This window comes from Leopardus geoffroyi, chromosome D2 (genome assembly GCF_018350155.1).
Source record: "Leopardus geoffroyi isolate Oge1 chromosome D2, O.geoffroyi_Oge1_pat1.0, whole genome shotgun sequence".
Classification (NCBI taxonomy): Eukaryota; Metazoa; Chordata; class Mammalia; order Carnivora; family Felidae; genus Leopardus; species Leopardus geoffroyi.
This window is the reverse complement of record NC_059334.1, coordinates 12,375,611-12,388,596: the sequence shown is the minus strand read 5'-3', so window position 1 is coordinate 12,388,596 and position 12,986 is coordinate 12,375,611. Positions and strand designations below refer to the sequence as shown.

At 44.6% G+C, this 12,986-nt stretch overlaps 2 protein-coding genes across 18 annotated transcripts in view; one reads left to right on the top strand and one right to left on the bottom strand.

Moving 5' to 3' along the window:
* The window catches only part of LGALS8 (galectin 8), a 35,382-nt gene extending 26,189 nt beyond the window's left edge, over positions 1-9,193 (top strand). For 9 of the 17 annotated variants that reach the window (XM_045437242.1, XM_045437241.1, XM_045437245.1 and 6 more), the window contains 8 exons: positions 45-255; positions 1,619-1,738; positions 2,380-2,436; positions 3,398-3,424; positions 3,553-3,675; positions 4,096-4,184; positions 4,939-5,104; positions 7,946-9,193. In XM_045437242.1, the coding sequence (XP_045293198.1) occupies positions 45-255; positions 1,619-1,738; positions 2,380-2,436; positions 3,398-3,424; positions 3,553-3,675; positions 4,096-4,184; positions 4,939-5,104; positions 7,946-8,095 (943 nt within the window). In that variant the 3' untranslated portion in view covers positions 8,096-9,193. The remainder of the gene's footprint in view (positions 1-44; positions 256-1,618; positions 1,739-2,379; positions 2,437-3,397; positions 3,425-3,552; positions 3,676-4,095; positions 4,185-4,938; positions 5,105-7,945) is intronic. The other 8 variants (XM_045437253.1, XM_045437252.1, XM_045437254.1 and 5 more) reach the window with 3 other exon arrangements.
* Positions 9,194-10,864: 1,671 nt separating this feature from the next.
* Positions 10,865-12,986, bottom strand: part of HEATR1 (HEAT repeat containing 1) — a 50,893-nt gene continuing 48,771 nt past the window's right edge. The window contains exons 44-45 of the mRNA XM_045437240.1: positions 11,952-12,060; positions 10,865-11,150 (exon numbers count right to left, since the gene is read on the bottom strand). Of these exons, the coding sequence (XP_045293196.1) occupies positions 11,062-11,150; positions 11,952-12,060 (198 nt within the window). The 3' untranslated portion in view covers positions 10,865-11,061. The remainder of the gene's footprint in view (positions 11,151-11,951; positions 12,061-12,986) is intronic.

The following is a 12,986-nucleotide window of genomic DNA, read 5'->3' as shown; positions in this document are numbered from 1 at the left end:
CCCGCCCCCTGGCTGCCCGCGACCCTCCCTCCTCACTCCCGCAGGTTCCAGGTGGATCTGCAGTGCGGCAGCAGCGTGAAGCCCCGCGCCGACGTGGCCTTTCATTTCAATCCACGCTTCAAGTGGTCTGACTGCATCGTCTGCAATACTCTGAAAAATGAAAAATGGGGATGGGAGGAGATCACCTACGACACGCCTTTCAAAAAAGAAAAATCTTTTGAAATTGTGATTATGGTGTTGAAAGACAAATTCCAGGTAGGTTTGGGAGAATGAAGGTAATGAGAAGCGAGCGGCACCCAAGTCAGGCTTGCGCCCTTACGTTACTTAAGTCTAGAGAAAGAGTGGCCGTATCGTTTTGCCCTGAAGTAGGGGCGCGGCGGATACCTAAGTGTGAGCTGGGGCGCAGCTTCTGCCTGCGCCTCGTGGCATCCAGAATTGTGGGGCCGGGGCCTCCAGACCTCTTTGTGTGTGGCATTTCTGCTGCACAGCTGAGCTTACTTCTGATTTGGCGCAGAGCTGTATAAATTGTGGGAGAGTAAACTGTGGTCACCGTCACCTGGGGTGGGGGTTGGGAATCTGGAACTAACAGATGGATGGGGAATCCTGCCACAAGTCCTTCAGGATCGTGAGATTGTAGATCCCGAGTTCTTAGAAGTCCCACCGCTGGCTTCATCGAGCGGTCTAGACACAGTGCTTATAGTGCGTACATGTGACGGAGAGGGTGGCCCTAGAGCTTTGGATGCACCTGCCCGCAAGCCCTGTAGAACCTCGAGCCCCCCAGACTAGAGAGAGATTCGCACAATTTAGCGTGAAAACCTCCCATCTCGGGCGCGGACTCCATTCTTCCCTCCCTTCCCCGGCTTCTTGGGCGCTTGTACCTGTATCCTCCTCTAAAACTCTTGTTCCTGTCCTGTTGTGCGTTTTCCTGTGTTTATTTTACGTGCCAAGGGGATTTTAAGCTCCTTGAGGTCCGAGACCGTTTCGTATCCTGCTTGTTTTCCCGACATTCCCTATTTGGGAGGGAGGGACAGGGAGTGGGTTGCCGTCAGGCAATGTGCTGCGGGCACTCACGGGAGTGACTTGATCACAACAGCAGCCCTTTCTTCAGGAAGAGCTTTGTCCTGCTCTAAGCAGGAATCGCAGATAAATTGAGTAGCTTGCCCATGTCCGTTCGTTCAGGATTCAACAAATATTTACTGAAAGCCTGCCACGTGCAGCGTCCTCTTCCTTAGAGTGTGGTCCTCAAGGAGAGCAGGTGGGCAAGCTTGCCGGGCAGATTGCTAACCTGGGTTCACAGGCCTAGTGCATCCGGGGAACCTCTGAACCCCGGATGCCTTGTGTACACGCGTAGGTGCACACATGCATGTATATATTCATGAATGCCTAATTGGTGTGGAGGGAGAGGGTCCATGGTGACTAATCAGATCAGAGCTCAAAGGAAGTTAAGAACCACTAGTGTTATGGATGCTTTCAGTCACAGTCTGATCAGACATGTAATGTGCAGACCTGGGGGAAGAGGTATAAAATGAAACCCAAGGAAACGGGATTTAAATTTGGACACGTTAACGTATTAACTTTTTTTTTTCTGGGGGTGGCGGGGTGTTCTGTGTCCATCTAGGTGGCGGTAAATGGGAAGCATATCCTGCTCTATGCCCACAGGATTAGCCCGGGGAAGATAGACACTCTGGGCATTTATGGCAAAGTGAATATTCACTCAGTTGGTTTTAGCTTCAGCTCGGTGAGTACCCTTCCATAGCTTGGGGTCTTTGATGATGTTTTCTGATGAAATGGTAGCAAGTATCTTTAATTAACATCTTCCTTTAAGATAAAAATACTATAAATGTCTCCATCATGAGTATGTTAATTTCCTAGAAACAAAGCTTTCAGGCTAGTAGTGCGCCATTTAGCGCTCTAATGTCTGTAGGATCTTAAATCTAGTATGGTTCTGACAATGACAATAAAAAACCCCAAACAGTAATTACAAAAAACAAAAACCTTTGGAACAGGGGCTAATTCCCTGACACAGGAGAACAGTGGAGGATTTCTCCTGAGATCACTTCCTAGAAGCGGAATGTCTTGAGAGGGTATTTGCATTTTAAGTTATGACAGATACTGCTAGCTTGCCCTTCAAGAAGATTCTAGCAGTGTGCAGTCTCAGCAGCTGTGCCCATTTGTCACATTCCTCTTGACACTCGTTCTTAGGCTCTTTGAGGTCTGCCCATCTGATAAGGGGGCAGAGGACCCTAATGTTAAGTGCATTTTTGGATCATGATTCTCAAGCCTATTTTCACGTTTAACACTATTTGTAATTCTTTTTGAGATGTCAGGGAGGTTATATTTAGAATTCTGACGGATGTCAAAAATTAATCTTGTCTTTAGGATTTAAGAAGTACCCAGACGTCTACTCTGGAACTGACAGAGATAAGTAAAGAAAATGTAAATATTCAATCTTTTAAATAACCACCAGTTTAAAAATGTTCTTTTAGTTGTCAAGTAAATCAGGTGGCAGGCAGGCTGAATTTTTAAAAGTTTTGTTAAAAAAAAATTTTTTTTTTTAGCGTTCATTTTTGAGAGAGACAGAGAGACGCCAAGCTGGGGAGGGGCAGACAGAGAGGGAAACACAGAATCCCAAACAGGCTCCAGGCTCCGAGCTGTCAGCACAGAGCCTGACATGGAGCTTGAACTCATGAACCGTGAGATCATGACCAGAGCCAAAGTCGGACGCTTAACCAACTGAGCCATCCAGGCGCCCCCCAAAGTTATGTTTTTAACTTGTGAAAAATTGTTTTTAATATCAAGAAGGTGGGAGTAATCATTTGCAGACTAAGGCATCTACTTCTGTGGGACCAGGCACTGGAAGTTTTGCAGATGGTTGAGCCATCAGTGTCTGTGACCACCACCCACCGTTCTTATGTAAAAAACCTCTCTCTTAACTGTTGAGTAAACTGTCTCACAGTATTTATAAATGTTGAACACAGTCGGCGCATTGGGAAGCAAACTTCCACATGTATCTTCTCCCCTGTAGGAACAAGTACAATCTAAACACTGAGTCTTTGTCATTAATGGAAAAAGTTACATCTTACTGATCTCAGAGCATGTGACCTCAGAGAATATAATTTCAGCATTTTGGGAGCCCCTTGGAAAGAACAAGTAAAACATGTGTAAAGTTCATGTGTGGTCCTAGGACTGTAGGACTATCAGACCGTGTTCCCAGCCTGAGCACCCTTCACAGCCCGATACCACACCCGTCAGAAAGCATAGGCCGCTGTGTGTCACATCCAAGGCCAAGCGGGTGCTACTACCCCGGGCTCTGGCCATTTCAACCAGTAAGATCTGACTGCTCGTGTTGTAATTTTTCCCTTTCAGATGTCTTCATTTTGACTTTCTCTTCCAATAGGTACAAAAGTCTGGCACATCACAGTTTGTAAGTATTTTTGCCTAGATTATAATATATGGAATGTTTTATAGAATCGCCCAGGAAATGAATAGTTTAAACCTTGGAAGCCAGCTTCATTTTTTCCACACCTTATTGCAGAACTGTTTCCCCAACAGCCTAGTAATAGAGGAGACATTTCTAAAATCGTACCCAGAACTGTCTACACCAAGAGCAAAGGTTCGACTGCCAATCACAGTTTGACTTGCGCCAAAATACTACCTACCAACTGTTTGTCAAAGGTTTGAAGAGCCAAAAATTTTCTTAATTGTTTAACAAATTAAGTTTTAATTAGCTGGTATATGTAACTTCCACCCTCAGTAGAAACCCACAGGAGCCACTTTGCACTTCTGTGCTGATCCTGGACAGATAAGAGTTGGCCGGGCGTAGTCTCTGAGCCAGCAGTGTGCTTCCTTAACGTCTCCCCTCAGGCAGGACGTGTGGCCCAGCTGCAGTCCCCAACGCAGGCAGGTCCCGTGTCCCGTTAACCCATTTCATCGCGTGAACCGTTTTCGGCGAGTCTCTGCTGTGAGCCAGGCAGCGCCGACCACTGGGGTTTTACAGGGTCATGGCCTTTAAACGTTAAAACGTGTCTTCGGACAGTTGTCCCATGAGACCCCTTTCTGCATGCTTCCTGGTGCCGACTTGTGGTCTCTTTACAGACTCTGCCATTCGTTGCGAGGTTGAACTCCTCGATGGGCCCTGGACGAACTGTCGTCATTAAAGGAGAAGTGAATACAAATGCCAAAGGGTCAGTACCGTTGTTACCAATAATGGTGCGAAGAGTTTGCACGTGTCTCTCTCGTTGCCTTAGACCCCAGACAGTCTTGTGGGACAGGCGGGAGCCGTGTCCCAGTCCTCACCTGGAAACCGAGACCATCAGAGCAAGAGCTTCGAAGTCACGCCGCTAACCAGACTGTCTACGGCTGGTTGGGGCAGAACCAGGACTTAGGCCCAGTGTTCTGAGCTAGGCTTTTTGTGGCCAGACAAGGGGGTGGCATTTTTGTCCCCACCCCCGCCTGCCTTGTAGAACTCCAGGGCAGCTGCGAGGTCAGGTAATGTTGGTTAGGGCCCCCTCACCGCATGTGACTTAACGACCTTTCCTAGAGATGTTCAGACTTCTGAAAGCTTGAAATTAGCTATTTCCTAGAAAATAGTACATTTGCAAGAACAAAACACTTGCGAGGACCCCATCCCCCTGCAGCCTAAAGTAACAGGCGTGTGGTTTACTTGCTCTTCAGCTGCTTCCCAACCAGACCTGTGGCCTCAACACTGAGGCTAAAGAACTATAAATTTTTTTATATTTTTATCTTGCAAAGAATGTATTTACACCAGTGGAGCGATACCTGAATTTAAAATTTTACCTTCATCTGCATTCCTGTCTGTGTGCATATGTGTGTTTTGTGTCGTGATCAGAGTTCAATTCTGATTCTTAAAATGGCAGAAACTGCACTTCCTTCTACTTGGTTAATTAGGGTTTTTTTTTTTTTTTATTCTCTCAAAAGCTTTAATGTTGACCTAATATCAGGAAAATCCAAGGATATTGCTCTCCACTTGAACCCACGCCTGAATATTAAAGCATTTGTAAGAAATTCTTTTCTTCACGAGTCCTGGGGAGAAGAAGAGAGAAATATTACCTGTTTCCCATTTAGTCCCGGGATGTACTTTGAGGTAAGATGATCTTATGGGACAGGAAAAAGAATCCTGGGAGGAGGGGTGGGATAAATGGTCTACTTACGTCAAGTCCTAGCTTAATATGTGGAGATAGCACGTAGTTTTTGTTTATGTGGAGACTGTCTGCATTATAAAAGGGGCATTCAAAATACAATCCGTCTAAATGGCACAGCCAGTAGAATACTGTATTATTTGCCCTGGGATTCTTATTGTGTGGCCCGTATTAGTTCATAGGAATTTGAGGAATAGGAATTTTAACAGGAGCCTTGCCTCAGGACTGGAAAAACACGTTTAGGATAATCCCGTGTACATGAGCACACAGGAACTATAAAACTGCCTGCACTCTCCGTCACGTGGCGTCTTGGTTATAGATAGCTTTAGGTGGCAGTCCTTTCTTACAGGGAGTTTGTCCCGTTTGTATATATTCAAGGAAAGAGATGTTTAGGCCCTGGAACTCGAAGGTCAGGTAACTTTTTTAGGGCCCCTCATGTTGTGTGACTTGAGGACATACTGTCCCGGGTCCCCCAAACGTGTGAATATTATGGTGACACAACCTTTCCGAAAACGTTTCTGGATGCTCACAGACAGTAGTTTCTTTGACACGGACGCTGGGTGGTTGGCTAGGTTCAGTCACTAGTTGAGGTGACGTACTGCCTCCCGTGGTCATTTAGGGTCACTGATTTAGGGTCCTGCTCCTACATTTTAAAACTGTCACTTGCTCTGGACCAGTAGGTTGAGTTTTTGAGCACTCATCAAAACCAGTTGTTAAAAAGCAGGAACACCAAGACTGAATAAAAGACAGCAGCTGGACATGAATGTGTATTCCTAAGTTCCGGTATGTGGGGTAACAGTTGTGACCTCATCATAGGAGGGTCCCTGGAAATTGTGGATACTGGTTTGGAAGTCAGAGGCATGCAGGAGGGTGAAGTTAAAGGTGGGTTTTCCAGATGGAGGGGATGATTTGAACAAGTCACTGGAGGTGGGGAGGGCAGCACAGGACAGCACAGGGGTTTGTCGGCTTGGCAAGAATCCAGGTATAAGAGGCCACTTGGGGCTCACTGGAGGGAGACAGAAGTGACTGCTCCAGAAGGAAGTGGATCCTTGTGGTTGGTGACAGGAAAGCAGTGACTAACCTGCTTTTTGATCTGGGCCCCATCCATGTTTGCTACTGGATTAAAATGGAAAAGGACAAAAATTCCTTTAAAATCTTTTCCTTAGTTTTCTACCTCGGGAACAGTCATTACCTCATGTTGGATTATTTTTAAGTTTCTGTAGTGATCAATTTTTCTCTGCTTCAGACTCCTGCCTTTTTAATATGCTTTTATTGAGATCCTTGGATTTTCCCATTATGCCATTACTTTGATTTTAACCAGTTATCTTCTGTTCCCTGTTGTTTCAAATTCATTTATCAGTTCCAGCTAGTCGTTTAAAAAATACTTTTGTCTTGTAACTTCATCTGTGAGTTTTGTTTGTTTTAATCAAATCATGTTCTTACGAGCTGTTCTGTAACATCGGATAGTTGAGGGTGGGGGGGGGGGTTTGGGACTGTCTTTTGCACATGGTTATAGTATCTGTCCTGCAGGAGTGCATCTTCCAGGCCGCGTGCCCTTCCTTTCCATCGGTAATGCAGGGCGCCGCACCTGCTGTGTCGTACGACGTTGGTGACTGACGGACCTTCCCACTACATGCCTCTGATGCCAGCTTGTTTTCCCTTCTGGGCATGAGGCTGTTGTTTTGTGTTGAGATTTCTGTTAAATGTATGTTACCAAAGGTCCCTTCCTCCTGGTTGAAACTGGGATTTCCAGCACTGTTGTGAGGATAATGTGGTTCCAGTTACTGGTATTTTCCTCGGTTCTCTACATAGACCTAGAGCCTGTTTCTGTCCGTTCACTGTTTTATCCAAGGAATCGCCCCCAGCAGCCATTTATCACCAGTCAGAGCAGAATAAATAACCTGTTTCTCTGCAGATTCAGATTCTGCCTCCGTCTGGCCCTCGGGGGTGGAGCCAGGTGCGAGGCAGGCTGAGCTGCTCTTCAGAAGCTTCGTGGTGCAGGTTCACCAGACTGGTCTTTGCGGTGTGGCTGGAGAATACACGGTAGCGTGGTGGCCAGGCCGGCAGCGGGAAGTATGTGGCTGACGTGTCAAAGTGATTTAAAAGGACTGTAGTTTCTTTTGATGTTCACGGGTTTGTGTTAGGCAGAGACAGCTCTGAAAGGCTAGCACAGAAGGCTGACACTGGCCATGGACGTGAACTCACTCTGCCAGAAGGCCAGTTGCTCCAGAGAGCCACAGAATCCTGAGCTTGAGACACAGATGGGAGACCACGATGTGCGGAGCTGGGGTGGAAATGGAGTCAAGGTTGCCACGCGGCTGTGCAGTCCCAGCGAGTGCCCTAAAAGCTCTGAAATTCTCTACTGTGGCATTTGTCTAAGATCCTGGGGTTTAAGGCCGAAGAGTCATGATCCAGGTCCCTTGGTTTCTAGCCTGTTACTTGCAGTCAGCTCCTCTGTAAGGGTCAAGGTGGCTGTTTTCCTACGTCATTACGGTTCCCAGACACGGGGAAGGGAGGGGGGTGTGGGGAGGGAACAACTTCCCATTTCGCTGGGAGAAGGTGCCTTGGATGGAGGGTGCTGAGGGAAGGCAGGCCTCGGGCCCTGGGGACAGTGTGAAGCTGCAAGCATGCTCAGAGTCCCTTCCCCAAGTGGGATGAGGCAGAAGGTGCCACTACTGGATGCATTTTAGTTAGAATCTTAGTAAGAAGGGACGTTAACACCAGCGGGCTGGGAGAACTGCCTAAACCGAGGGAAGCCACTAATGTTGTGTGTACTTTCCTTCCAGATGATAATTTATTGTGACGTTAGAGAATTCAAGGTTGCCATAAATGGTGTACACAGCCTGGAGTACAAACACAGATTTAAAGAGCTTAGCAATATTGACACGCTGGAAATTGATGGAGATATTCACTTACTGGAAGTCAGAAGCTGGTAGCCGACATGCTTGCTACAAAAACTGAAATACAAAATGGCTTATGTGACACTGGCCTTGCTAAAGTGCATCTCACTATTCTTGTTTATCTATATTGTTAAAATGCGCTTGCATAACAAAGTCCTCTTAGGTGTTCTGAGTCTTGCCACGCAGCGTGGCTTTAGCCACAGGGTAAGGAAATTCAAGGCAACAACAATTGACAGCCATTATTCAGGCCTTTCAGTTCTCTCTCCCACCTTGGCTTCCTTTTTTAAATGCGATTCAGATCAATAAGTAGCTAGTAATACAGTAGCTAACACACTGAGTACTTATTTCCTGCCAGCACTGCGCTAGAAGCTGGGGATATGTGTATACAGTGGAACATAATACCACTCTGCTCCCTCTTGAGCTCAGAATCTTTTGGGCTCTGCCCTCGTGTCACCAATTTTTCTATAGGCATTAATTGTATAAAGAGACTTAGAAGAATTACTCAACTGTTAAGTCACCTAGGCACGAATTTACAAGACACTATTCCTTCTCTAGCCATTGCTTTCGTAACCAGAGTTCGATCATATCCCGTAACTGAAAGGATCGACGTTGCCCTTACATTTGGCAATTTTCTTTAACATGCTAAATATCTAGCTCTGCTAGCTACAAGCATTGCCAGAGAAATAACACTGCTATCCGGACACAGCGCAAAGTCAAAAAAACGCAGCAAAACAAATGGCATGAAAGTTAAGTTGATGTCAGTCTGAAGGCCATGGATGTCTATACCAGTAAATGCTTACAGTACTTGCACTTGGAGTTAGAGGTCTACACACACTGCACTAGAAAGTTTAAGGTAGATGATTGCAATTTGTAAAACGTTTATGGGTGTAACAAAGCAATTGTCAACATTAGATTTAATGATTATTCATGAAATAGGCACACACTATCAGAAAATAAAATACACTGAGACCAATGAGGTAGAGAGCAGCAGTATAAAAATCTGTTGCTTGTCTGCATGCAAACAAACCCCACCTCTCCGCTCTTCTAAAGATTAGTCCCTCATCATTAACAAGGCAGATCAAAACATTGTTCTACTTTAAGTGATTAAAATCAAACCTGTATCAGCAAGTTAAATTGTTGCATTTCTGTAATTTTTTCATTATTCTTTGAAGTGAGTTGGCAGAAGTTCTTTATAGAATTCTTACAGGTCAGATCTTGTCACAGGAAATTTCAAAGGCTTGGGAGTGGGGAGGTAAAAAAGTTAAATTAGTTTGATCATTTTATCATGTTAAATTGCTACGCTGAATATGCTGCCAGGATTTAGGACTATTTTCATTACAGATTTTGGTTAGATATTATTTGTACCCATATACTGAAAAGAATACTACTACCAATCTGATTTTTTAAAAGTACTCAGTGTAGAAGATTCTGGCACGTGATTCTTTTCTATTCATGTTAATTTATCATGTTACATCTTGCCAAGCTCACGGCAGGTGGAGTGGGGTCCCAGCTTTCATTGGGAGACTTGAAGAAAGAATCCCCCAGGGTTTTGGTTATTTTTTTTTCCTTCATGTAAACCATCAGAGGGCGTGACTCAGATGGAGACTATAGGCCACTCAGGAAAACCCCACATACATTGTTTCCTCTAATTCTTAAACATACTTCACTTTTTGTTTTACGTGGAGCTATTACTAAGACGTAAGATTGATTCTTTGACAGAATACAAAATAAGATGTGATTTGAAAAGAAGCTATTAGCATTTTATTAATCTTATCAAAACATTTTTTAAAAGGGAGTACGCATTCCTAGCAAGCTATATCTCTACAGCTACAATTCAGCCTTTTGCTTCTTTGTCACAATTTGGCATGAAATTTCTGTACTAAATTAGAACAAAGGCTTTCAAACTAAAACCATGGGATAGTTTTTAGATATTTTAAACTTATTTTTAAGGCACAAATTAGACAAATCTGTCTTTACTGAAGGTAGTTTATTTGAGCCTTCACTTTCACCATGACATCAGGGATTAGAAAACTTCAAAGTTCCAACGTGCCTGGGTGGCTCAGTCGGTTAAGTGTCTGACTTTGGCTCAGGTCATGATCTCATTCGTGAGTTCAATCCTGCACTGGGCTCTGTGCTGACAGCTTGGAGCCCGGAGCCTGCTTCAGATTCTGTGTCTCCCTCTCTCTCTGACCCTCTTCCACTCACACTCTGTGTCTGTCTCTCTCAAAAGTAGACATTAAAAATATATATATATATATATATATATGTATATATTATAAAGTTTGAAAAAAAAATTTGATACTTTCTCATACAAGTAATTCTTGAATTACCATCAGGGGAAGTCTGACCATTTCTAATTCTGGAGGAGCCATGCCACCTAGTGTTTCTGGGCCTTTTCTATCTGTGGGTTCTGAGAGCCTATTGCCTCTGCCCCCACCAAAGACTGAAGGGTACAGAAGACAATCACAGTCCTAAGTAGAAAATGCATTCCAGAACTAATTCCCACTGTGGCCACGCACAAAAATTATGGCTGAAGTATCATCTACCCAAAATGTGAAAAGTATTCCAAATAGCTTTATAGTCCAAAGCATTGGTGCTGAGTAACTGTCACTTTCTCGAAGAGCCACCTTGAATGAAATCCAACATGGATACCACGTACGTAAGATAGCCCTTTACGGGAAAAGGTAAGGCTTTGACTGTCTAAAGATGAGGTGCTTTTACCTTTGAGTGCTAAAATTAACCAGGTCTGTGAGGTCCATAACATCGATCAGAAAGGACTGTGACAAATGCTTAGGCAAACAGCAGTCTGTATAAAAACAGGCATCGTTTACTCTTCCTGCAGTTCCTACAAGGGGCGGGAGGGCAGCACGCCAGCTGGTTTCATACAGAAGTCCGCGCAGGGGTGAGGGCGCCAAAAGTAATATGGTACCAAACACCCACAAATAAAAACATGAATAAATCCGACCTCTGAACAGAGTAAGAAAGCCCCGAAACCCGGAGTCTTAGAAGTAGCTCTGGAGTGGCTCCCCCAGTACGGCCTCCAGCTGCTGGACGGTCCTCTGGCACTGACGCTCCACTTCTTCACATTCATCTAAACACAAGAAAAAAACTGCCTCAGTTACCGTTAGTCTAATTCTTCAGCTCTTGCATCGTCTGGCCACCGTTCAAAGGACGGAAATGAAACCTGCCCACGAAGCAGAAAGCACGGCACCCTCCTTGCAGCCCCCGAAAGAGCGGTACACAGTGGGAATCCCAACTTCTAGTGACGCCCCTGCTCTAGGCCGCAAGAGACACCGGGGCATGTACTTGTAGACGAGCACTTGTCTGCTTGCCTCCTCACCCCTGCTGATTCGTGCGGCCTGGTGGCAGGGCGTTCGCCACGCCCAGAACTCTGCAAACCTGGCCTGAACACCCGTCACACTCACTTTGTTAGTTTATCAAAATCCTTTGAAAGCCTCTAGTTTCTTCCTTTATAAAACAGGGATAATGGCACACACATCGTGAGGACTGCATGAGATCCTCCAGGCAGAGCATGGAGGAAATGTTGGCTGGTATTAACAGGCAGCTAATCTACTGTGATCTTATTGGCACTTCTGACACAGTAAATCTATGGGGACTAAAATAATCATATAAATGTATGAGGATAATGAGAAACATCAATGAACACAAAAGTAAAGGTGGTGGAGATTTCCTTGTAGACAAGTTTCAGATGATCGCGGGGTGGCCACCTAATATGGCGTCTCAACCCTACTCGAAACAAGCACCCCGCCTCCTGTCTGCAGTGTGAGATGTGGAGGGGGCAGAGGAGGGGGTTCTATCCAAATTTCCATGATCACTGGGCACATTTTCACAGAATTTTACTGCCATTATTTCTTAGTAGTTTAGGAATTACCTTCCATCAATTCAGCTAAGAAAGGAATGGACTCTGGTAGCAAGACAAGGTAATTCTCCTTTAGTTTTTCAGCCAGTGCTAATACTGTAATCAGAGCAGCAAATCGAACCTGAAAGAGAAAAAGGTAAAGAAAGGATTTAACCCCTCCCCCCCTCCCCCGCCCAAGACTAGCATTGCTACATTTACATCTCACAACCGTCTAACTTGAGACAGGCTCTCTGACTTTTTAAACGAATTGGTTCCCCCTCTGTCCACTCCACTTCCATCTTGGAACACCAATTTATTTAACGACTTGGGGTCTGTTTATAATACGGGCAACCTTATACAAACCAGTGTTTTTTAAAGTGTCTTACAGTACTGCAGGGCTTAATGTGAATACCTTTTTCTAACATTTTCCTTTAAAAACAACAATCAAAAGGCACACACAGACTCAAGCATGTCATCAAGTTTATGTGCACTGAAGCTCATGGGCTTGCTGGGCTGTGGGCGATGAGGCCAGCCTGGCCCCCTCAGGCAGGACCCCTCCCTCCCGACTACAATGGTGGGAGGGGCCAGGCATTCAGCACAGAATTAAAAATAATGTATTGTGACTTCCGGATCTGGGAACTTAAAAAAAGTCTGGGTGTTTCTCTATTCCTATTTCATATACCTAATTCATATATTCTCTCATATTTCTGGTCTATGGAATGCAAGCAGTGGTCTGGCTCTGTTAGTGGTTCCCTTTGAAACAAAAGCTGTACTAATCCTCTTTCTGGTTTTGGACAATTAAAAAAAAATATTTGGATAAAGCAAAATGACTTCTTTAAAAAGCCTATGAACTACCTATGTTCAAGCCAGACTTTTTGATATTGTACATTCAAAACAAAACATTAAGACAAATTTAATGCTATAAGCTTGTAAGAACCTACAATGTAAAATCTGGGGGTTCATGAAAATAGCCTCGTTGTTCTCTCCTGTAATAAATGTTATATATTTCAAGTAATAAATCTTTTGACAAAATTCTGCTTCGGTCTGCTTTATTCACTGAGGTTCTCG